This window comes from Chaetodon trifascialis, chromosome 8, assembly GCF_039877785.1.
Source record: "Chaetodon trifascialis isolate fChaTrf1 chromosome 8, fChaTrf1.hap1, whole genome shotgun sequence".
Taxonomy (NCBI): domain Eukaryota; kingdom Metazoa; phylum Chordata; class Actinopteri; order Chaetodontiformes; family Chaetodontidae; genus Chaetodon; species Chaetodon trifascialis.
Genome location: NC_092063.1, coordinates 11111610 through 11138031, shown reverse-complemented (window position 1 = coordinate 11138031; position 26422 = coordinate 11111610). Strand labels below are relative to the sequence as shown.

The 26422-nt window shown below is 40.2% G+C and overlaps 1 protein-coding gene across 1 annotated transcript in view; it reads right to left on the bottom strand.

The window, feature by feature from the left end:
- Positions 1–26422, bottom strand: part of opn7b (opsin 7, group member b) — a 55523-nt gene that overhangs the window by 1876 nt on the left and 27225 nt on the right. The window contains exons 2-4 of the mRNA XM_070968735.1: positions 9036–9123; positions 8768–8930; positions 7123–7250 (exon numbers count right to left, since the gene is read on the bottom strand). Coding sequence (XP_070824836.1) covers positions 7123–7250; positions 8768–8930; positions 9036–9123 — 379 coding nt within the window. The remainder of the gene's footprint in view (positions 1–7122; positions 7251–8767; positions 8931–9035; positions 9124–26422) is intronic.

Genomic DNA, 26422 nt, shown 5'->3' with positions numbered 1-26422 from the left:
AGTATCATCATTTCCCTCCACTATTTTTCAAATTCAACTTACAGATGAACTTACCTCGAGCCCATTGTAATTGCACCAGGGCTGCACTTGCACATCCATAGATAAATAATTCATAAAACTAGCCATTAGTGCCTATGCTGTAGATATAGGAGACCAGCAATGTCTTGCAATGCAATTGATTTGCTAATTCGTCGATTGCTGGAGTTGACTTGCAATATGTATTATTCTGTAAATATGTATAGAAATATGTATATAAGAAATTAATAGACTATGTAGTAATTAAAACATACATAACCAGAATGAAGGAAGCAATGTCACAATGTTCTAATATTTATAATAACCTTTTAACTTATTCTAGCTAATCCCATTCACCACTTCCCTAACTGATGATGTAGCACATGAACTCCTACAGTCAATAGCTAATGTAATGTTTCTACAGTCTAATTTCTGTGATCAGTTTTGTGTTTTAATCCTGATTTAAAATGAACTTATTAAATGTGAGTGCACTGCATTTATGATGCATTTCTGTCAGCATGATACGTGGTGGAGCACTCGCTTGTCATGACACTCGTGTGCCAGAGTGTGAATAAGCGGACCCATGGGAAACACTGAAACAGCCCTCGCCATGGACTGTCGACTGTAATTAATTTAGACAAGGGCTTCTTCAGTGTGGAATCACTGAGGAGAACAGGGGGAGCCTTGATACAGCAGACTCTTCAGCTGAATGTCAGCCCCTCTTACAGTTCAAGCTGAGGGTGGGGGTTGGTGATTAAGCCCTGTGGCACTCGCTGAACTGCAAGGGGGCTGGTTAGCCATTACAGATGGCTTTTATCTGATGTGAAGCATCCCTTCACCGATCCAACTCTCCAGCTATCCGAGTGGAGGGTACGACGTCAGGTTTTTTTCACAGAGCTGAACTCAAACAGAAGCTCAAACATCCCTTACATTTCAAATTGGTATGCAGCCAACTTTATTATACCTTTATACAGTACCGGCTCTCCCTTTGTTTATTCATCATCAATTCATAAGGTAACATGAGGCCATGACTGCCGTGGCACAGAAAACTGCGTTGGAGGCCCACTGTGATTGAATAAAAGTAGCTGGTAGTGGATTAAAAAAGAAAAAGAAAACATTATTTACTCTACATGGCCAATATTTGATCTGCTTAAGGTTATGATCATTTAATCAACCTCAGTTTTTGAAATGATTCACGGTGGGCATTTTTCCTGATTTAGCAATTTTGATATATTTACCTTCAGCAATTACTTGTCTGTTTAGTAGTTTTCATTGTGAGTGGTGGACTACGCCATTCTCGTGTTGGTTTCAGATTACCTCCATGTAATGTGTGTGCAATCCAGCATTATTTTTGTCTCATTGATAACAGCCACGGTTTAAACAGGACTGAGATTTACAACTTCACAGTAATAAACCCAGATACCAATCCAGTGCACTGCACCGGTGCATCGTTGAAGATGAATTTAGAGGTGTTTTATTTTCTTATTCATTGTCTAAATAATTTTATAGCTTATTTTTTTGTCGGATTGAGTATTAGTAATAAATTTAGTCCTTATGGTGCTGGTAGAAACCAGTCAGTCCTTGAATTATCATTAAATGGAAATGACACCAGCTTTTACCTTTTAGTCCACCGTGTCAACTGTACATACCATGTAAAATACTGCCATATATCGCGCAAGATGCGATCTGATTGCGATCTATTGAAGCTCAGTCGTGCCTAGTAGGCATAAATTTTCACAGTCAATACCAGTTAACATCAGGACAAACATCCCACATTGATGCTGTTGTCAAGTCAGTCCTCTTTAACTGTAAAGCAATTCCCCGGCTCCCTCTTTATTCTCTGCTGTTCATATCCCTCCTCCCTCTTGTGATTATAATGACAATAGTCCTCTTATTGAGGATGTGTTTGACTCATCCACGCTCAGCCTTTTGTTTGATGGACTTCGATCCAGCATCCACAAGTTGATCAGCAGCCATCAGTGGCTTAAACCAAACAGGCAGCACCAGATCCATGTGCTTTTAGATCACCGAGTGAGGTCTAATTAGTCTGTTAGCAGGTGCACCGGCTGTGACAAAGAAATAATTCAAAGGAGAGAGGAAGAAGCACTTCCCATCACTCTCATCCATCTCCTTAATGCCCCATCTCTTGTATGTTCAGTTCCTTGGTTTGGAGCATGTTCTTTAGAGCCTTTCTGAAGGACATTTGAGCAGCAACAATGAGGCCTGAATTATTTTCACGTGTACAGTCATGCCTGTCCCTGACCTTTGCACCAAATTTAACCCTGCCCATCAGTAAGGAAGCCAGTCTAGTAGATCTAAGATTTCAAGTCTCTGGAGATCTTGTTTTACAGCTCTAATCAGATGGGCAAATCCTAAAAAGTGTATTACCTTGGAATGGAAATCCTTCTCAGACTGTGCTTTAAACAACAATCTCACTAGGATATCTTTTAACACAGAAAACATGAGCATTTCCAATTCTTATTTCAGTGAGTCTCAAAATTCATGCATACATCAAATCCAATTCAGTCCGAGTTTATTGTCCTTTGATAACTGATACGATAGCCCATGTTGAATTTAATGTGACAGACAGTCTCCATAACAACTCAACACATGGAAACTGAATCTTGTGTCAGCAGCAGTCCATAAATATTATCATGGTTTTCACTCTCCATCCCTCCAGTAACCTGATCCTCTGAGCTGGCTTATACCCTCCTCATAAACCCACCCATTCATGTTTGACATTGCAGATTCTTCACACAGAGAAATTGTTTGGTCATTTCCAGTCCGATTATTCACATGACGATGAGCTCCAGTTACACAAAGAAAGTAGTAGCAGCAGCAATTTTGCCTTTGGGTGTTGACATTGTAATGTCCCGTTATACAGAAAGTAGTATTTGTGGTAATTTTAATGTGTTTGCCACCTCCAGGCAGTGAGAGTCTGCTTTTTGGTTCCCTTGTTGCGGTTGTCTTTGTGTGTATATTCGCATTTTTACATTTAACGAACATGATTGAGCATTTCCTACAAAACACCGAATGTTAATTTATCCCAGTTTTCTCTTTCTAACCATCTATAAACTGGTCATAACATTCAGGTTTTTCAGCCAGTGAAGTGTTGTCATGGCAAAAGCTGCTTGCCTGGAGCTAACTGTTCAACAAATTAACAACAGACATGTAAACAAGGCTCAAGTATTCACCACAGAAAAGAGAGTTGAGTAATTCTACTTCTGCTTTTTTCCCTTTGGTGCTACTTGTAGTGCTGCCTGTTAAAGGCGCCCTTATACTAAATAGATGATACCAAAAGGACGATTTATTAGTTGCAATGATGATGTTTCTACTTCATGTCATCATCAGATAATATTCAAAGATGTAAGTAAGAATATCAATGTTGAACGATCGATACTGTACTTAATAAATTGTGTTTTTGAGAGCATCTATTTGGTATGTAGGTTTGTTTTTGCCTTTTCTTCTACACACTTGATATCAAGTTGTGATTGCTTTTGTTTTGCCATGTCTGTATCCCACTTCAAGCTTTCAATTGAGCATGTAAAGCACCCCCTCTTTACATCTCCACAATACCCATAAAACAATGCTGGATAATGGGAAACACTCAAGCCAGCATAAACTCCATCTCCTGTGTTTCTTGGCAATGGGTGGCGTGGGTTGCTCTGAAAACTGCAGGCGGCACTCCAATTAAATTAAATTGCATAAATGACGCTATGTGTCCCTGTTGATTGATATGTGTGTGTGTGTGTGTCTTTGTGTCTTTGACTCTAGGATCTGTCTGCTGGGTTGTATAAACAAGAGGACAGCGTGGTGTAACAGTGTGTCTGTAAACTGCGTTTGTACAAGGTTCCTTGCAGGGAAGTCTCATAGAGGCGTAATTATTTATGCTCATTTGCATTTCAAACAGTTTTATTTGTGAGGCTTGTAGTCTCTGGGGTTTTACACTCTGTATTATAGACTGTTCCTCTGGTAATCAGACAGGAGCCCTTTAAAAACACAGCCTTGACTTCAATTATATAGTGTCTATTAGCAGCAATCATTGAACCTATGTGAGTCTGGAATAGACTTCTAATTCTATTTGGAAGCTGCAAGCTGGTGCATGTACTTGTAATCAATACTCGCTGTCCATGAGATCTATACAGTTTCCTGCTGTGTGTCCTGTAACTCATTCAGGCTCCCACCGTGACTTTTCTTGTGCCTTCTGCTACATCTGCACTCTTGTGCTGATTTCTTTCTCCACCAAATCTGCCTTCTTTTGTTCTCTTTTCCTATGATAGTTTCTATACTTTGTCCATGCATCTTTTACCTTACGTATCACGCGTAATAAATCCCACTGACGCAGTATGTGTCACACTGGCTCTGTTCTGTGTTCCCCTGCAGTGTGTAGTGTGACTGTATGAGGCATATAAATGGGAACATCCCTGGATTCTGCACGCCAGGATGCAGATTCCTGGAGTGAAGAATCTGTGCCGCAACATACAAATGTGCATCCATTCATAATATGCGGAGTATGGACATGAAGAATGACAATGTCGTTTCCTGGTGAAATTAAATTATGTGCAGTTTCTGCCAAGTGATACCATTTTACATGCATTGCATATTTAATCTAAATCTAAATTCTAAATTAATTATGGTTTATGAATTATGGCTAAGTGATGCCTGTGACAAATGATTTTCACAGAAAGAAAAAAAGATGCTTTTAATTCGGAGTGACTGATGAGTCTTGAAAAAAGAGAAACGTGAACTGGAGAGCCTGATAACAGAAGTTATGGCCATAAGCGAGAACGGTTTGTGTCTTTGAGCAAATTGTCCGTAAGCATTACAAACAAGCCCACCTTACTTTCCCTTCTCTCAGAGCTGTGTTTTAGATCAATGCAGCGGCAGTATTTCACTTATATGTAACTACTCCGACCTCTCTTACTCTGACCTTAGGATGGACATGTCACAGCTGTCTGTGCTGCCTGATAAAAAAAGCTTTGTTTCACGGGGCAAGACCTCCATCAGTTTGGTAATTTGTGGGAGTAAGACTTGCAGACAGAGAGACAGAAAGAGAGAAGAGAGGGTTACATAAGTTTAATCTAAATCAGAAAGCAATCCTAATTGTCAATAATTATCTGACCCTCTTAAAGCCCTTGAATAACATCAGAATTAATTTGCACGATAACACTAAAATCTTGACTGGATTTGACTGCTAGTTGCCATGTACTCTATCCTAAAACATTAATATCTACAGGATAGGTGTGAATGTTTGTAGATAACATAACTCTATATGTTATCTATACTAGATACATAAACACAAGATAAGAAAAACACTCCATGGAATGTAATCTACAGTTGATGTCATATATCAGCTTGTGTCTGGGTCCTGTTTGCCCGTGTTTGACATGAGTTGTTATGATTTTTGAGATGGCTTCTCTGGATAATTGTGTAGTTTTGTGAACTACTGTAGCGTATCTGCATTTTGGGCACATTTGATTTGGCCTCCTTGGAGCCATGTTAGTTGTCTGGTGTTGCTTTGACATTATCACAGTCAGTCATGACTGCTGCTAATTATCAAATGCAAATAATTAACATTCCACCTACAATTACTAAGCTTTGCTTGTAAGTCATTATATATCACACGGTCTTGGTCAGTGGATGGAGTGTCTCTGTTGTCATGGAGATGGACCTGTTGTGAATCATGCTCAGCAGCTGCTGTTGGACTTGTTGTTCAGGTTGGCGTCTGAGTTAAGCTGCCCTCTGATGATAAGAAATTTGCTCTTTCCTCACTTCGAGGTCAGGCACAGAGCAGAGTGCAGACACTTTCAAAGGCAAAGTGCAGGGCAGGTGTATGTCATCAAAAAGGTAAATTAAGCATTGAATTTAGCTAAGTTTGTAAACTACATGCCTATTCACTACAGTCCCATAAAAAATAAACACAGTCAGGGCATATGTTTCACACTCTCCACACTGAACCACCATTTGCTGCTGGTGGATCTAAAATCCATTCCAATAGATAGTGGTCAAATTTGACCCACAACAGCTTTAATGGACACAAAACATTTTGATTTTCATAAATGTTGGCTCACATTAGGGAAATCTTTAAATTCCAGGCTAAAAGAATTACATCTATTGTGTTTTTACTGCTGTCAAATGTCAAAAGGGGTCAAATTTGACCCAAAAAGTATGCAAGGGTTAACCCTGATCAATCAGACCTCACATCAACATTTCCATCTCCAGTAAAAACTGAACTCCAGCTCTGAAAAAAGACATCAAGTGAGCATTACATTGGGATTAATTTGTCATACAGCGTTTATCACTGTTAATTAAGTTCAGCACAGTTCACAGAGACCCCATTTACACTTCCATACTTCATGTATCCTGGGTGCATCAGATTGACTTTGAATACATTAAAGTGTAAATGCATCCATGAAGCTTTTGAGATTTGTAAAGATACTGTTAGTTTTTAGTTAAGAAGCTGACCATGAAATTTGCTCCATTCGCTTCACCTATATCACTTTGAAAAAGTTGCTGAACTTGCAGTCTTTAGTCTGTACGCATTACAACAATGGGTTATTCATGGCTGTCACGAAACTAAAGAAATCGACGCTGTTTTCTTGTAAGTGTCTTTCTACTCCATAAAACACACATTTAGATCATTAGTAAACACTGACAGTAAGGCTGTAGCCAACACATGCAGGCAGGGAATCATGAAATTCCAATAATTGGATGGTCTGTGAGTTTTACAAATGTAACACCCTACAGGAGAACACATTAAAGGGAGTACATTAAAGTCCTTGCAAACATGTCCTTATTTACATATGCTGCTGATTAAAGAGGTAAAAACATGGCCTTGAACATTACTGCAGCATGGCCACTTTTACTTTGTTGTAAGCCCTTGACTTGCTGGCCTCACTACATTAATATTTCTCTCTTCAGAGTCAAGATTTTTGCCTTCAGGGGCAGAGCAAAAATCCAGTTTTAACATTGAGTTGATCAATATGGGTGAAGCCAGCCTTCTAGCGAATCAAGACCAATAAATGAATATCAAGGAGACGTTAATAAATTCCAGTGTTTTTTATATGCATACACATAATTATGAAGTACAAAGGCTTGTTGTCTTACCATAGTTTGGGCAGCAGACCTTGAGCCAGCAGACACAGGAGAGCACAGTGAGGTTGGTCAGACTGCACAGGCCAAACAAAACACCACAGAAGGCATAGACAGTACAGGTCACCTTATGAAACAGCCACCTGAACGGAGAGAGAAACAGAAGGGAACTTCTTTGTAAATGATTTGTTACTGACAGCTTGACACTAAGCCAGGATTTCTCTGCAAAATCCCTCTGATGAATTACATAATTCACACCCTGTTGGTGAAACAGGTACGCACACTTTCTGGCCATCCTCTAGGTCACACTGTACAATGGCCCAATCATGGCACATGTGACAGCTATCAGCTGCTCAGGGGATCCGGACAGCAAGCAGGGAAGGGCAGATGAATCAGGGGAGATAAGAGAGACCAGCTGCCATGTATGGCAACGTTTCATCAACCATTTTGCCATTGCATTTTTTTATACTATGTAATGGAGACATTAAGCTCTTCCATAGAGTTGTCATCAGGACCTTAGAAATACTGAGATAGGTGTCAGAACTGTGGGAACACAATGAAATTAGGTAACAAAGTGACTGCATTTCCCTCTATCTATAAACATTTACATCAATCTACTAAATACTAACAGATTTTTATTGCACTAAACCTTCTTAAATTTATACTCAGTTTCATTGGTGTAGCTGTGTAGAGATTATTGTATTTGCATCTTTACTACAAATACCACTGTCTTTGCTGTGCTTTTTGATGGATGTTCAGTCAGTACTTGTCCCTTTTTAGTGTGACATTATTGCTGCAACAGAGAAAGTGGAAGCACTTTTCTTCAGTCCTGCTGACCGATGGCTGCCTCAGCAACCTTCATCTACGAGGTGGGGCACGCTTTATGAAGCCTGAGAGATGAAACCCAGAGAAAAAACGTCCACAAATCACCTGCTGCTGCTTTTAAAGCTTAAAGCAGCTGTATTCAATGTTTTTATAATAACAATATATCAAATAACAATGTGAAATAGAAGAGAATTATCACCCAAATCTGCTGCTCACCTCAGCTGTACAAAGCTTTATAGTGAATTTCAACTCAATGTTTAGCTGTTCAGCGGCAATTTTAGTCATTTGAGGCTGCAGCACGTAGCTTCTTTTTTTTTTTTTTTTTTTACTGAAAAGCCTCTAAGAGCCTACTATAAACTACCGGTTCACAGACGAGTCAACAACAGGCTGGTCAAAACGATTTTGTAAAATGAGAGGGACATGTCATTCTGTCTGCTGTGAAAATTACACCATCATGTGTTATCGTATATCTCTGGAAATTTGAAGTCCATAAGAGGCTGTCTGAAAGACCCCTCCACCTCCCCACATTTCTATTGTTATTCTGGTGGAGCAATACAAAGTCCTCAGTAAATGTATTTCATTATTTGCTTTTATCTAAAAACAGAATCATTTAGTTTGACTCTTGTTGAGTCGGTTTACATGTTCGTCTCCAATGAGGGTGTGACTTTGGTGTTCATGATGGCAGCTGCAGCACAGCCCTGCTTCTCTAACCATTCCCCACTTTTCACTCTGTGCTCGTCTCTTCTTCCCTCATCCCTCAGGAATATATAGAATGTAAGGATGACAAAATAGATGAAAGGAGAAAGAAATGGTGGAAACTTGAATTGTCACTCACATGTGAGCATAGGCTGAGGGGATAGCCAGTGGGAACAGGGTTATGGTCATGCTCAGATCACTGATGGCCAAGTTAACCACAAAGAACTCTGCCGGCTTCAGGGAGGACTTCTTTCTGTAGGCCACGAACAGCAGGATCCCATTGCCTAGCACTGACAACACACCTGGGGGACAGAGTGGCAGGACATGTAAGGGCTGTTGGATTTGAAGACACATTCATACAGATAAAGGCTGTAAACTGAGGATAAAAAAAAAATCACATCACTTACCAAAAATGGTGTAGACAGTTCCCATGAGGAAGTCATTATCTTTCGATATTCTGGACACAAGCAGAAATGTTTCGGAGGCATTTCCCATCTAAAATGGAAAAACAGACGGGGGAAAGAAAGAGGAAACAATCTTTTAACCTGTGCTTCTCACCTTGAGGCAATTTAATAAAACAAGCAAAACAACTGTCTGACAAATTTACATCCCCCATACCTCAGATGGGAGAAAACACAGAGTGACTTGTGGATCAGACCACAGCTTCTGTTATGATGCCCTAAAGCCAAGTTGCAATAATAAACACAGCTTCGTCTCACTTCTCCAGTCTCTGTTTTTGAATAGGAGGTCAAAGGAGATTCACACAGTCTCAGAAACCCTATTGTGCTTCACATCTGTATGCTATTACACCTCCGCTGTCTTTGTGCCTGCACACAGTTGCATTCATCAAGTAAAAGAGGCTGCTTCCATGTACAAATCCAATCCCTCATGTCAGTCTCACTTGGAAACCTTGGTGAGTATTTGCATATGCAGCATGAACTGATGCCAATACTGTATTCTCTGTGGCCACAGCAAGTTGCTGAGGCAGTCTTTTCAAAAGACTTCATGGGTGGAGATAACATGAAAATGTATTCATAGCCTTTCTATTTACTCAATGCCTTCACCTGTACTTACAGATTAGAGGGAGCCAACAAAGGGAAGAGACAAGTTAAATCACCTGGGGTTAAGAGTTGAGCTTCTCCTGGATAAATCCATATTACCATAAATTCAGGAGATTATCTTCAAAGAGAACCAGAGGTGAGGAAATTATTCCAAAATTATTCTGTGTGGACTTTCTATTACAATTTTATGTGGCCTTGGTGCATGTAGCACAGCTTGTAAGCAGACAAAATCCTGCAAAGGTTTGTGGGAAAAATCCAAGTTCGTGCCTGTCTTTGCGCATGTGCATGCAAGCACTTGTGCATATGTGTGTTTACAGGTCAGGGGGTTTCATACATGCATCTATTATGGTGGAGCGTAAAAGTCAATTACGAAAAGTTACTTTGTTTTATCATTTATCAAAAACAACTTACATCAAATATGACAACAAACATGCAGCTTGATTATCTGTTGTCAGACACATCATTTGTCATGAGCCAAAATGCATTAGACTTTGTAAAGTTGCTCTATACTAAAAGTGTTGCTGGAGTTTTGATCTCTTCAGGCTTTTTCCCTTCTCCATGCAAGTAGATGAAGTTTTGCCAGAAATCCCTACTGTGCTGTTTTTCAAATGTTCCCACAGATGTTCGGAGAGGCTGAGGCCTGGTGACAGATGGGACATGTCGACGCTTTACAAAACCCTGAGCTCAGTTTAAGATGTCTCACCAGACAATGAGTACACAGGTAAGATCCACAAATGGATGAAGACATCAGATTATATGCCAGATATATCAGATGAATACACCAGCATACCATTATGCACAATTATGCACATGTCCCAAGAGACAACTATGTGAAAAAAATATTAATTTACATATACGTAAATGTTTTTGAATTTGTAAATAGTGAGGATGACACATGAATGAAGTCCTCTATGACTATCGTGGAGGTTCTGAGAGGTGTTATTAAAAGTATTATATATGTAGAAGTAATATGTAGAAGTATATGTCGAAGCAAAATTTGCTTTAAGTAAACCAGATTAAGATAAGAATAAGAAATAGTTCGCGAATGAACAATTCACAAGGTTGTCTTCACATTGGTGAGTGTGAACTCCTTTTGTCTTGTTCTTCTATGTACTGCTTCTGTACAGAGAAGTTTTGTATATTCCTGTTAAGCAATGTGATCATAAAGCAAAAATGTGCTGCACTTCCAGTACTCCTGATGACTTGTGTAGGCTGCAAGTTCATCCAACTTGTCAGCCTGCAATCTCACAGTCCCCATGGTGAGCTGTAGGAAGCCTCTTCTTATCCTCTTAGTTTCCTTTACACACACAAGTTTGTTGCCCTTTCAGTATGTCAGTCGCTCCACAAGGACATCTCATATATTTTAAAATTAACATAAAACTTTATTTTCACTTTTTCCCATCTTTCTGTGAATGTAAAATTCAAGTTCCCAAAGATACAGTGGAGATGAGTTCTTGATACTGCACTTTTGGACATCACTTTATATGCTGATCAGAGCAACTGGAGTGTAGTTGGAACCCAAGGTGGATTTCCTGCAAGCTTTTTATACGGCTTAATGACTCTAAACATTTTTATTCACACTTAGCCTCACGGTTGGACTGTGGGGAAGTCTGTTTTAAAACTGGATAAAAACCACCCACAGCAGTGATCAGCCCTGCAGCAGCCAATGCCAATCTATTGTGCCTTTGGGCACAAATATGTGGAAAATATCTCCATGCACATTCGTCAGTAAACTTCCTGGATTCCTCCTACAGAATAACTTCCAAATGTTTTTCCACATTTTTTAATACATACATATTAAATATATATTGACACGCTGTGTGACCTGAACATTATCTTATTACATCTCTTTTCCTTTCATGACAGTTCTTAGCTTGAAACATGAGCCTAGTCCAGCACAGCGCTGGGCTTAGAAAACCATTTCAAACAATTGCAATGACGTCTAAAAACCTCACTTCTCTCTAACTCCACATCCCCAGTCTTTTGTCACGTTATTGTAGCCTTCAGGCCCAACCGATGCTGATTCAAGTAAACGATAAAGGCATTTATATATCTCTTTTGTAGTCACACGGTGGCACAAGTGGTAACACTGTTGCCTCACAGCTAGAAGGTCCCCGGTTCGAATCCCGCTGTGGGCGCTGGTGGCGTGTCCTCCACCATGTCTTCAGTGCCTGCTGCTCGAGGAAAAAGGGGCCTTTCTGTGTGGAGTTTGCTTGTTCTCCCCGTGTTGACCATTGCGCGGGAAGCATGGCGTGTGCATGTAGTGTGTACATGTACATTTCTTCTTCTAGTCTGACTGTCCGCTCAAAATGCTTTGCGACACAAGTCAGCACTCGCCCCTTCACACAATGGTGACAGAGGCTACCATGCAAGGTACCACCTGCGCATCAGGAGCAGTAACCACTCATGCACTCTCACACACTGATGGCACAGCACCGGGAGCAACTGCCCAAGGATACTTCAGCAGGTTGACTGCAGGGGCCAGGGATCGAGTGCTCTACCTCCTGAGCCACAGCTGCCCACTAGTAATTACTTGAGGCAGTTTATCAGACTTTGCCATGCTCCCTCTGGACCCACACAAGGCTTCATACAACTTTTTTTCACATATGCAGCAGGACTCCCAAACATATGTAAACAGGCCCTGATGTGTAAAATCAGTGGAGTTCCAATTTAATTCCTGAAAAATTGACGTTTGGGAGAGGCAGGGATTTCATCACGGTGGCAGCAGTGATATTACAGAATCTTAGAGAAGCATATGTCAAAAACAGACTCCTAGTGCACCTTCAGATGGTACTGTGTCTGCGTGCCTGTCTAGTTATTTACATCACTGCCCACTTCCTCTCCCACTGTATGCTCTCTTAGCACTGTCAGGGGCACAAGGGGCAAGACTGGATTAACAGTCTGTCTGGAGGATGAAGTCAAGACTGAAAATGAGACAGAGGCAGAGGAGGGAGGCAGAGTAAGAGGGAAGGACCTTTGCTAACCTCCATCAGACTGACATGGAGGAAAAATATGCTCTTCAGAGTGAGTGAAAGTCAGAAAGTGACTGTCAGCCCTGAGCTGAATGGTGGAATTTAGACTAATCATTGTAGAGGACGTCTGTGACTACTTAAGCCTTGCTGTCATACAAACGGAACTTGGAGTCTCTACACACATGGACTTATGCACACACATACAGTGGAAATAGGAAGAGAGGGCAAAAACGTCAAGGATAGAGAAAGAAGTGGAGACTGTTCTAGAGGAATGAGAGGCTGGAACAAATGTGAGAGGACAAGTGAAGGATGGGAGAAATCCTATAAATGAAACTGTCACAAGAACAGGATTGAGAGCAGGATGATGGAGATTACCCATAAAACAAATGGGACTATTCAGTGATACTGAAAACATTTATCATTCAATACCCTTGTGAAATTCAAAGTGATTGAGAGAGCGGGGTACGAGCGATAGTGTGTTTTCTCCTCAACATATTTGGGAAACAGCTTAGTGTAGTTATATTTACACATACACTCCTCCCATGAGTCTCGAATACTACAGTGTCTGTGTTTCCCTCACAGACTCCAACCTGACACCACCTTCGCTGTCAGATTGATCTTCTTCTATCACACCAAAAGCAGCTGCGTCCCTTATTTTCACATCCTCCACTGCAGTGTTTATGTGGAGCACATTTTTTAATGACAGACAGCAACAACGGAACAAAACTAGCAAACACATTTTCATTTACAGCGCTCTGGGTTGGGAATTGCAATCTTTAGCAGCAGGTGTTTACAAAAATAATTGGGCTGGTTGGTTTAAAAAAAAAAAAAAGATTTGGGTAAGTTGTTTTTGAAACTTAAGTTACACAACAACCAATCATAAATCTTATTTCAGAGGAGACCATACAGTAACATTTATCTGAGTGTACTGCTACCTGAAGGGAATAAAGCACATTATTGTCCACAAAAAGGAGAAAACTGTCTCTGACCCATCCAGTTTCTTTATACTGGCACAAATTTTGACACAATCTCATTTATGAATTTTTCACTTAGGTGTAGTTTTTCTGCTATAGTCAACTGAGAGGCTGTGTGTGTGATTAAATGCTGTAATGCCAATCATCCGATTCATTTCCACAAGGCATCATTCACCCAGATGGTAGAAACGCTCCTAAATAAAAAGCTGTAATTGATCATTGCATGCTTCTTATTCATTTCATAAGCACAAGCGTTATCTGATACTACCCGGTATGCAGCAGGCACGGTGGAATATGTTACCAGGTAACAAATGACTGAATGCAGCCAGCAGGAACAATAACTGATAGTATCCATTATAGCTCGGAATTAAAAGGAGGGTAATCCCCATGAAAGTCCGTTTAGCTGTCTGCTGCTGAATAGTGGTCAATCATATTTATATACTGTCCAAAATATTTACAATACAATGTCGGGTCCACATTTAAATTTGTCATCTGAGACCAGTTCAGGTTATATACTGTAAGGAAGTGGTCTATTAAGATATTTGTTATATCACCACTTATTGTGTATGCAGTATTTCTGGCCTATGTGCAGTATGATGGAGAATGACAGAAATAGAAAGAAGTATCTATGATTTTATGAGTATAAGAAGATCTGTAAGTGTCTACTACATATGTACAGTAAAAACAATAATAATTACTACAAGTAGAGAGAATAAAAAAGAAACTATAAAAGACAAGCAAGCATACCATCCATGAAACTTTAAAATCAGTTCAAAAGTGTGTGTGTCAGATTGTGTGTGTCAGATTTTGATAAAGCCGAACAGCCGCATGAGTCCAGGTGTTACATTATTCCAGCTGTGATGCAATAAAGGCCTGGAATCACTTTTCAATGTTGGATGAAGCAAAATGAGTCAAATGACATCAGAGAGGTGTGACCTGAAAATGCAAACTCACGCACAAATACACTCAAGTTACTCTGTTTACTCAGAGCTGGGCAGCTCCAGAGCCATTATGAGTCTGCTTGGACTCATAAATAATGAGTCAAAATCTACAGTCACCCCAACTGTGCGTGAGGTAAGATCCAGCCCTCTGGAGGGGTGAACACACATGACCCTCCAAATCACCCAGTCCACAGCTTATTTAGAAGTGCAACTGAGCCTGATTGCTTCTCGCTGTGTACACTGTGACAGGGGAGCGCAGAAATTAGGCAAATGATTTTCTTTCACAGTTCTAGAGAGACAAATGAGCAAAAAACAGAACTGAAACAAACAGCAAGGGATGCATCTTCAAGAGCTGAGCAGAGTCTGGATCCAAAGAAATGAGCCAGATAGGAGCCAATTATAATAAATAAGCATGATTATGTAAACAGGACATGAGTGATTATCTTGTTTCCCCCAGATATTACTGATGAGCAAGATAAAGATGACTGAGAATCCCTTTCCCCCTCTCCTACTTTCTCTCTCACCCTTTTTCATTTTTCTTCAGTTTTGTGTCTCTCAGCCTTCCACGACCAAAACTCATTACTCATCCTTTACTCCATCACCTAGAATGCTGATGCATGTTTTTGCAGCCCTGTCGGAAAGACAAGGGTTGTCAGTCCTGGGGACTTCTTCGCAGTGGGATACACAGCTAGTACCCTTCACAGTAAGTTATTTCAGTGGTGACATGAGCTCACTGTGGACAGCACATCACTGGATGAATTTAAAAAGACAGCAGCGGAGTCAGAAACTCAAAAATATGAGCATAATGAATTTTATAACTCACAGAAAGCGACACAGGCGGTGCTAGTTTCTAACTGGTCACGCTGTCAGTTAGCGGCAGCAGTTGAATGTGCTGTGTTGGCTGTGAGTCAAATTTCAGGCTCGGTGTAGATCAGTTCTGACAACGCTACTTCATCAATAACGTGTCCATTTTTGATGAAGTGAAATATAAACTGCCCCAAATGGCCTCCATTATGGCTCCCTCCTTTCATTTCTCAACTCTGCTCCTCTTGTCACTTCCTGCAAGTAGCTCCTTGGTGAGCGAGGGAACGAAAGGAGGCAAATTGAAAATGCTTTTAGACCCACTGTCTCATGTTTTCATCTTTCCTCCATGTTCTCCCTGAGGGTATTCATTCATCTGCCCCCCCTCCCATTTTAATCTTGTTTTTAAGACAAACTTTGCTTTTCTCTCTTCTCATTTCCTCATATTATTTGACCTGCTGTGAGAGCGGAGTATGCCATATTGCCATTTGCAGAGAACTATATACATCTGAATGTATCTGCCTCTTGAAGTGGCCCCGAGAGTTCAACACACTGCATTTCAACAAAACACATACATTGAGACAAATCACAACTGAGGAATCATCTTCGCCAATTTGACAACACACACAGCAGCTGGGAATAAAGCTGCATGTAAAGAAATCACCATCAAATACAGAAAAACTGCTAAACAGCACAGATAAAAATGGAGGCTGTTTCCAGTGGACACTGAAAATAAACCAAGGAACAAGCTTGTCAAATCACAGAGAGGAACTATGACGTCAGTGACAGACAACTGCTGGCTGTGAAGACCTGGACCTGGCACTGCACCACTGGTGGCGTCAGTGAGTCTATCCTCAGGTTTCCATGCCCAAACCAATGGCCAGTCTGAAAGAAGCAATCAGGACCCGGAAACTATGGTCCCTAAGGCGCTGCCTCTAATCCCACTTCCTGATCTACTCATCTCCCATGGGTGGAGTATGCTCACCACTCCCTTACCAGTTTTGCTACAGGTCTCTCTCCCTTCAAGGCATCCTTAGGGTGCCTGAAGAACCTGAAGAAGAGATATTGATCACCTCTGTTCAGCTCCACCTCCACCGCTGTCAGAGGATCTGGAAGAAGGCTGGAGCTGCCTTACTGCGATCAGCAGAAGAGAATAAATGGTTCGCCACTCACCACTGCAGGAGGTCAGAAAGTTTGTCTCTCTTCCAAGAATATTCCTCTAAAGACTGATGCAGAGAAACTGTCTCCTCAGTTTTTAGATTTCATTCATCGTAGAATCCATTATCAACCCTACTGCCATAAAGCTAAAACTGCCGCCCAGTTTAAGAAATCACCACGTCTTTCATGTCTCACAGCTAAAATTCTCTTCCAGTCACCTGTGTCACCAGAAAGGCTTTCTGCCTCAGCAGGGTCCTTGCCCTCTCCTCTTCTGACACCAGAAGGTTACCTGCCTCCTTCAAGCTTTCTGCAAGACAGGCTGTCTAAGCCAGTCAGAGCAGTGTGTTACTAGCAAATCACAGCTCAGTCGTTGTCTAGGTGGAACACTCGTAGCTTAAAAAAATGCACATAGCCAGGACAGGCTTGTTGTCCCACTATTAGCATTTACTATTTTAACCATGGCAACAACAAACGTGTCCCAGCTGTGCACATCATGTTTTAGTGTCTCCTGGAAACAGTTTCTGTGCTACTTGCTTTTAACAGCTCCATCTTTTCTACAGCTGACTGTGACACGTGAATTTCAGGAGACACGTTCTCCCAGTTAGTTTTTATTCATATCATATCAATAAATTAATCTTATCAACGTTATTGTTTTGATCTAGGACCTTCAGTATTGGGATCAAGCTGCTTGTCCAGAATAAAGTGTGTCAAATTCAGAATCTTACAGATGTTATTTGAATGTGTCATTTAATCAACATCGGAACATTTTAATATATATAACTATAACTTTTTTTTTTTTCCCAGAAACGTTATTAGATCAAACGGCTTCAGATTGTTCCGGCCATTCAAAATTTCTTCAGCTATTTAATGATTTACTTTGAAATACTTTACTCCAAATGCCAACCAAGTGCCCACGTCCCAAAAACAACACTGACACACATATTCTCACTTAAGTAGTGCCAGTTTATCTGCTTTATTTTTTTTTATTTTTGAATATTTGTTTAATTGCACCAGCGACATTTAGTTTCCTGTGTTGCCTCTTGAAACACATAAAAAGGAAAATTTGTGTTTTCTGATAATGCTAATTTGTTTGTCTTCCTTACAGTATCCAACATACAGAATTAGTTACTATGGTAAAGAAGTCTGTGTATTTATGAAGTGAAAAGGGGTCGACATTCAATAATTCTGAGCAAAGCAAGATTTTACAGGGTCAGTGTAGTATGGCCATGGCAGATTTTCTTTTCCTTGTGCATATTCAACAGAAAAACTGAGGAAAGAAACAAGGAAATCACCAGTTTTCTGGAATCACTTAAAAGCTCAGATAAATCCTGGAAGATAACCTGACAATCATCTGTTCCCTTTGATATTTATCTATTGCTGACATGCCTTCTATAGTTCACCTCAAGAAAAGAGGCTGCCTGTCAATCTCATCAATACCAGCGGAGCAAAATCAAACCTTGCCTTGGAGGCGGAACATGTCGAAAACGACAAGTTGAAATGGGTCTTATATTATTGAAGACAGGAGCAGGGTATCACTGTGGTTTCTGTCTGTCCTCATTAACGAAGATGGAGATGATAGCGATTATGTAACATGTGCATGTGATCTCAGAGCCATGAAACACTGGCCAATGCTGTTTCTGGGGGTGCGTTTCATTTAAAGCCTTAAATTAACATGCAACAACACAACAACGCAATATTTCATATTATTTAAAATAGAAATTCTCTGTGGCTTTTATTTAGAAGCATGAATGGCATATACAGTGACACATTCTGCAGCACACATGACAACGTGTATCTAACTGGATGTAACTCTGTCTTCCCTTCATTTATCTCTCTCCCAAACACTCCTCTCCATCTTCTAGTCATTCACCCATTTAGCCAACATCTACCCCTTAATCCATACATTTGCCCAGGTTTCTGCAAATTACGAGTTGCAGTCACCCCCTCCATCATTTATACATTGAACTCGCCTTTGAAAAACGCCTCTCAAACAGCACAATGCTCCAACATTGACATTCTCTCTGGGTGCTTTTACGCTGTCTTTAATGTTAAGGGGTGACTCTAGTAGTCACTCATCCCTCATTCTGCCATCTGTTCACCTCAAGTCATGCTACTGCCCGCTGCAAACACCAGCCTCAGGCATTTCCATATCTCAGAGGAGGATTTGTCTTTGTGACAGTCAGACTGACAAAGATATGTGTTTCAAAACAAACAGGTTGCACTTGGGCTTCATTACTCAGAGGAATGAGTAAAAGTTTTTGATTATTCCCTTTGAAAAGTTTTCAGAAAACCAAGGCTCAGGCGACATCATTCAGGACTCCGTCATGTGTGCTAAAGAGTTTGTGGCTAAAGGACAACAAACATTCATCCTCCTCCATTTGTCATCTTCTACGCTGCCTTATATGTCCCTACCTAATCCTTCCCATTTGCTCTTTCACGCTCTCTTTATTCCAGCCTCTCTCTTCACCGCAGCTTTGAGGAGTGCCATAATAAATACCCATACGATTCATTTCCTGTGTTTCATTTAAATATGGTAATATGGTAGCTGCATGGTATGTGGAGGAGGGTAAACATTTCAATTTTATGGGCAGTTTTCCAATCAGCCGCCATAGCAGCATTTGTCACAAACAAGAAGCAGGTGTTTGATAAACAGCAGCCTCAAACATGAATCTTATCATATACTGAAAGACCCACACACAGAGAAAAGAGATGAGAAACAAATAAATCTGCCACAGATGAGAAGACTCAACAACAACAACAAGAGAAATTTGGTTGTGTCTCAAAAAATGCTTTGACAGCTCCAGAAATATCAAGTCACATCTTGTTACCATGATCACAAACATCAAAGCAGAAATGACGACTTCAGGAAATTCTTCTTCTGTCTGTCTCTATCCTGGTCCCCTTATTAACGTACTTGTAGCGAATCCTCAAATTTGCCTGAAAACTTGCCTGTTCAGATTCTGTGCATGTTGCTCTCAGTGCTGCAAACGTGTGTTTTTGGTTTATCTGATTAATTACTGAAGATCAGCAATAGAGTCAAGATTGAAAAAAAAAAAATCTATAGATATACATCATCTAATATAAAAAATAATATTATTGTGTTATTAGATAATTTGGACTTTTGACTTCATCCCCTCCAGCCCAAGTCTTTAACCTCTTGAGTGTGGCCAGCTATGTGACCGGCATTTATTGAGCGATAAAAAGACAGCAGGTGGAGGATAAGCGGTGTCATAGATCCTCTCTGTTGAGGGATGGTTTCTCTATGTTTACGTAAACAGCCCCCTTCACTCCCCTCCTGAAAGTGAAGCCTTCTTTGATAATGACCCAATAGAGGTTAAATATCTTGGACTCCCCACCAACCAGTTAGTTTCTACAGCCAAGACCAGTTGCCCTTGATTCAACCCTCCTGGGGTAACCGTGACCTGCATGACTGAGAGTCTTCACAGACATCTTATTCAAATTTTCAGTTGTCAGCTCACTAGTTAGCGAGCTGAATTTAACATTCAGTCGTGTTTCAGTTCAATGAGTGGGATGACGCAGTTGGAGCTCCGGCACTGAACGTTTCGGGGAGGAAATCTTTTGAACCAATCTTTCTCATGAATAGGTGCTAGTGATTCAGTACCCTTAAGAGAACTGCTTTGCCCATCACTAATGAACCATGGGATAACTTCAACCAATCAGATCAACCAACCATATGACTCAGTAGGAGAGAGAAACTCTTTCCAGGGCAGTCAGGTGAAAAATGAAAACATGTTTTCCATTGAGAAAATTCTGCAGTGATCTGCTTTCAGTGAAGAAACACCGTCCAGCTCTGATATAACTGATACTTTAGCAGCATCTTCGCTCTTGTCGTCACATCTAAACCACCTGTAGCTGCGGTAGTTCTTTATAGGAGGCTGATGATCTGAATGACTCTCGCACAGCAAAATTTTCAGTTGAAAATTCTCTTGCTACACCTATTAGCAATGATGCTGCTGCGAACATCGTTGGGCTAACTGTGATGTATCTTTCTCTTTTTACTTTTACTCTTGTGGTCTCTACGCATGTGCTTACTTGATTAATTACTGTATTGCTCCTCTTATGGGAACTTGATGCTTGCTATCTTCCTGTATCTCTGTCTCCTAGAATTTACACTCATTTACAACTGATTTGTTTTGCCAAATGTGCTTTGAGAGAAACATAAATGCTGCCTGGATTATGTTCAGTGACAAAGTTTTTCTGTGTTGAGGAAGCACCACCTGCTGCTGTTTTCTTTGGCGTCCCTGCTCCACCTGCTGCCAGTTGCCTAGTTTTCCTTTCATCTACTCTACTCATCTACTGTAATGTAATCACACATTAGTGTGAGTACCGATTACATTACAAGTGCATTTTTATTTATGCCTGGGTAAACAATTGAAGTGGCCATTACAGTTTTTAGGCCTCCACACCCCACCTCTCGCCCGTTGACAGCTGGGATAGGCTGCAGCCCCCCGCAACCCCAGAAAGGGATAGGCGGGTATAGACAATGGTTCATGGATGCATGATTATATGTTGGTATTGCTGAGTGTGTGTGTGCGTGTGTGTGAGTGTTGGCCCACAGTATACCAATGAGGTTTATTTGTTAGAGGTTAATTAGAAGTAGCAGGTTGAGTTTAAAGGAGATTTAAAGTCTGTGAGAGGTATTAAGATAATTTTGTGTTTTTAGAAAGAAATAATTAGTTTTGTAATTGCCTCATTTCCGTTCGAGAATAAAAAAATTTTGTAAGAGGTATATGTTTTATTTATAATCTTGACTTAAATTGGAGGTACAGCCAGCTATTTTAGTTTTGAAATAAGAGAGCGCAGGTCATAAATATTAAGCTATACAGGTACAAGTAACGGCGCCATTACATTTAAAAGTACCCAGGGTCCCGCCCATTTTGCTATATGTTTCCACACTTTTGCAGTTGCCCCCTGTATAATCTTCAAAGGCCAAATCCTGTCCTCAGCCTTTATTAGAAGTGTGTTTAGACCGCTGCATAGCTGTGCACAGACATCACATCACATAGTGGGGGCAGAAGACTCAAGTTGTGACATGAACATGTAAAACATGCACCCATCTAATACAAGAGCTCGACTCCATACTTTCTTGCTGAGGTTTGCTCAGATCTTACAGGGCTGACAGTAACAAAGGTTAAACTACTTATAGCAGATGATATTGGAACTTTAAATGCACATTTGTGAGGGTATATTGCATTGCAGGGATACAGTGTATTGTATTAATGTGCGTGTTTCTGGCTCTGTGCCAGCCTTGGTCAATTTATTTATCCTTCTATCACTGTGAGACTGTAAACTGCAGGACACCTGGCAGACAGAGAAGGGTTCAGAGATATGTGTTGGCACAAACAAGCACTGTTATGTACACCATGTGTGCTGTATCAGTGGGATAAATTGTATAATTAATTTCATTGTGTTGTTGGTCACTCAACGAACAGGTAATGTGAATGCTGAGTCCACCTCTCAAAACCATAAACATGTGATAAGTGTGGTGTGTGACGTGATTTACATATTCACATATGAAGAATTAATAATTTTTCCACTTATTCGCGTGGAAAAAATCGTATCAGACTCATATAATTATTTCAAGCAGAGTATTTTAAAATGAATTAAAACATGACTGAAGGGAAATACCTTTAACTGGAGTGAAGTTGACCGCTGTTGGCATGTCAGGAGAGGTGCAAGTCACCAAACCAGATAGACCTTTTTAATTTTGTTTTTCATCCAAGTCGAGCCAATTCAATTTATATAGCACAGAAATATAGCCACACATTTGTCTCAAAGGGCTCACGATCTGAACAACACACAGCGCCCTCTAACCTCAGACTCTGGATTCTGCTCAGGGGAAAAAAGGGAGAAACCTCTTAAGAGCAACAGACGAGGAACAAGAGCACATACAATGTCCAGACTGTGTGGTCACGCTATGTGCAGAATAAACAGAAATTGTTGTGATAGAATTACAATACAGATAAATGGAATTACAGTGCTATCTAAGTGCATGATGTATTATTTAAAGTTAAATCAAAGCTATATTGCTCACTGCTCCGCCTGTCTGTCTCACTGACTTTAGTCTCAAGTCCTTCTTGCCTCTCATGGCGACCTCTATCCTGAGAGCTGCCATTTATTCGAATGTACTTGAAAGCTTTTTGTACCCCTCAAATTCTCCCATTGCTCTTGTCAAACATTAAGTTTCGAGTAGAGAAACTGCAGCTGAGGGTTCATGTTCAACTAACTGGCTCTGAAATAAAGAAACCTCCACTGTTTTTAGTCTCAGCATTTTGTTTCTGATGTACAACGTGGATACCAAAAGATTAAGATGCTGTGTAAGACATAAAGAAAACAATACAAAGACAGTATATTTAATGTTGTACCACATCAGTTTCATTTTATGTGCTTATTCTGAATTTGACGCAGCAACACGTTTCAAATAAGTTGGGACAGGAGCAACAAAAGACAGGGAAAGTCCACAGGTAAACAGGTTGATTGGTAACAGGTGATAGTATCATGATTGGGTATGAAAGGGGCATCCTGGAAAGGCTCAGTTGTTCACAAGCGAGGATGGAGCGAGGTTCACCACTTTGTGAACACATGATTGTAGAAAGGATATTACTACATGGGCTCAGGAACACTCCATAAAACCTTTGTCAGTAAACACTGTTTGTTTACAAATGATTACATTCAATTATTCACATTTTACATAGCATCCCAACCTTTCTGGAATCTGGATTGTGATGGCCTCAGACTTATTTCACAATCCCTACAGCAGGATGTACAGAATATGGTCACGAAATCTCTGATGGGCTTAACAGCTCCGATGCTGGTCTGTGGTGCGCAAAGCCAAACCTGAGTGTTTGTTTGGGGCACACTGTTTTATATCCACTAATCCTTTACTTACCACAATAAAATTACATCAGCAAATTGCTATGATATGCATGCATGAATGCATGTACACAATGTGTATCCACAAAGCCAGTAAAGAGCAGCTGTTGAACCAGCGATAATCACTAAACAGGGTGGGCGTGGGGAATTAAAATGCAGCATGTCTGCAGCTATCACTGATGTCGGTGATCTTCTTGGTTGCCCCACATAGAGAAGAAAAGAAAGGGAGAAAGAGTCAGTGAGAAGAGAAAGAAAGACAAGAAGGTTAAGACAGCTTGTTTGTGCTGCTGTTTCTGGTGTGTGGTCCAGGCCGGGCTCTTATTCTCTTAACTGGAAAGCTGAGCCCTCAGTGAAAACAAAGCTTTCTGGAAGTGGGTTTCACTACTGACAGTATGTAAACAACACTGACGTAGCAGCATGTCAAGGCAAGATTAGATGGCAAGTTCAAAAGTTAGACATCACAGAGCAACGTCAGGTGACAGGAGCAGGACCTCGAAGAGCAGAGAGAGAGATGTTCACTCACACAGTCAGACAGTATGTTTGCAGTATTTTTAAAGAAAAGACTTAGTCACCAGTCATCACCTCCTGAGGCCAAGTATAATCGATGTATCTATCATTTTCCATTCACAATTTGGCATGAAAACATGAAAAGAATGACGTACTGGCAATTAGGACCATGTCTCATTACTAATGAGATATGTGAGCATGATCCCTTGTCAGAGCCAGCTTGCCCTGAGGGGGCTTTTTATTCCTTGTCATGCTCTTTTCACTGTGAATGTGTTTACTGTCTTTTGCTCATATACTGCTAATAACACAGCAGTCACAGCATGCCTTAAACCTCAATACTTTCTATTATGCCAGTGGTATTAAATAGATTTACGTGCAGAAACTTATTTGCTTACTTATGCGATGAATTTTTATGTTTTATATGCCATGTACTGTCTCTTTCTTTCTTTCTTTCTTTCTTTCTTTCTTTCTTTCTTTCTTTCTTTCTTTCTTTCTTTCTTTCTTTCTTTCTCCTTCAAAAGTACCTTCAGATTTCTTTGAGCCCTCCATATGCTGCTGGTAAATTAACTATGATAACCTAAACTAACATGATTATATTTCATCACATGCATGTTAATATGAATGGAACACGTGTGGAATAGATATTGAATGCATTTTAAATGTTTCAAATGTAAATCGAAATTTTCTGTGGCTGATTATCTTGATCCTAGAGGGACCAGGAGAGAGAGACATCCTCGTCAGGGTGAAATTAATACCTTGTTTGTAATGATGCAGCTCCGTCAAGACAAAAAAAATCCCCGGGTCACCACAGACGGGGCCTTACGTGGACGACTCCAGGGCATACTATTTCCTACAAACCAGCTGCGAAGCTTCTAGGCAATATGAAGAAATTCATTGTACTAGAGGTCTCTTGCTCTTCATCAAATAAAGCAGCAGAAGGATATTGATCAATTTAATACAGAGTAAAAATGTCCATTCAATGTCCAAATACACACAGAGACATACACACACACATATAATACAGGGCCTGATGTGTTTTGGCTGTGGCATCTTAAGTTTTTGTTCATGAGTGCAGTATCTGAATGATGTACAGAAATAGAGTGACAGACAAATGAGGCGTGTCACTACTCAGTGACTCTCGGTGGAGAGAATAATGTGGTGATAATTCATTTTACTGCAGTTGTGGGCAACAAATAATTATTTTAATGTTTGACTAATTTCCTGTTTTCTTGAGTACTCCATGCACTGCTTGGTCTGTGAAAGAAAACAGTGAAAAATGGGTGGCTTGTTTTGTCCTACTAACAGTCCAAAACTTAAAAATACATCTTACAATAGTACAAACGTTTTTTTTTCTCATTTTTTCAGCATTATTGATGACCAAAACAGCTGGTATCAATGTTCTCTTAAACACTGCTAATTAATTACAGTAACCGATTTATTGTTGGTTGTGTCATTAGGCTGCTGGATTGCTGTCATGATGTTTGTGTATGCTGTTCAGAATGTTTCCCGTTCTTGGTATTTACAAAGTAGCAATTTTATTCTTTTTTGCTTTATCAATCAACTGAATCTCCTGCCAGATTATTATTCAAATGGTGACTTTTAATTTTAGAAAGTGGCCATAATACCGTTTGAGTTTGGCAACACAAGAAGACACACTTGTACTTCTATCTTTGTTAGGACATTGATTTAATGCATTCCTTAGCCCCTTACCCTAACCTTAACCATCACAACTAAACCTTTTACCCTAACACTTACCCTAATCTTAACCTAAACCTAATTCCAGCCTAACTCTTACATCTAAGTCTTGAGCCTTGAGTCTTTAACCAGGCACTGAAACTGCAGCAGACTTAATGGGAGAAAAGATGAAATAGAAGTGATATTTTGAGGTATAAGAAGACACCTTAATGTCATGTCATTAAAAGCAAGTGTCTCCTCATCCTGACTCTCTCTCTAAAGACTTGGCTGACCCTCACAACCATATAGAACAATGATCACTCACTCTGCACTTAGGAGCATTTAATCTCTTGTTTAAAACTTTGTTTGTCTCTCAATTGCTCTAAGTGCAGTATGCCAGCGCATAAGTGGGCATTTGTCTCATATCCCATACACTAACATTAGAATTCATTTTCAAAGAGTCATACCCGTTATCTACTGAATATACAAAGTCGACAAAAATGCGTGGTCGTACTTTAAAATATGAAAAGGAGCAAAGGGATATTGGTCAAGTGGCACTAGTGCTCTCATGCTCATTAAAAGTCTTTCACCTAGTATTTTTTTCATTTGTGCCTAAAACGTGTTGCCCCCAACCTCCACGCATTCAGACTTTAACTTAACATAATTTCTCTGCGTAACTCACAGCAGTAAAACAACAGTTTTAAATTTGTTCTCTATTGCCTGCAGCTATGTTGTCTCCAATTACGCCCACTGTGAGTGGTACATTCACTTTACATTAATTCCAAGATTAAGTTCCTCGCCCCTTGTATGCA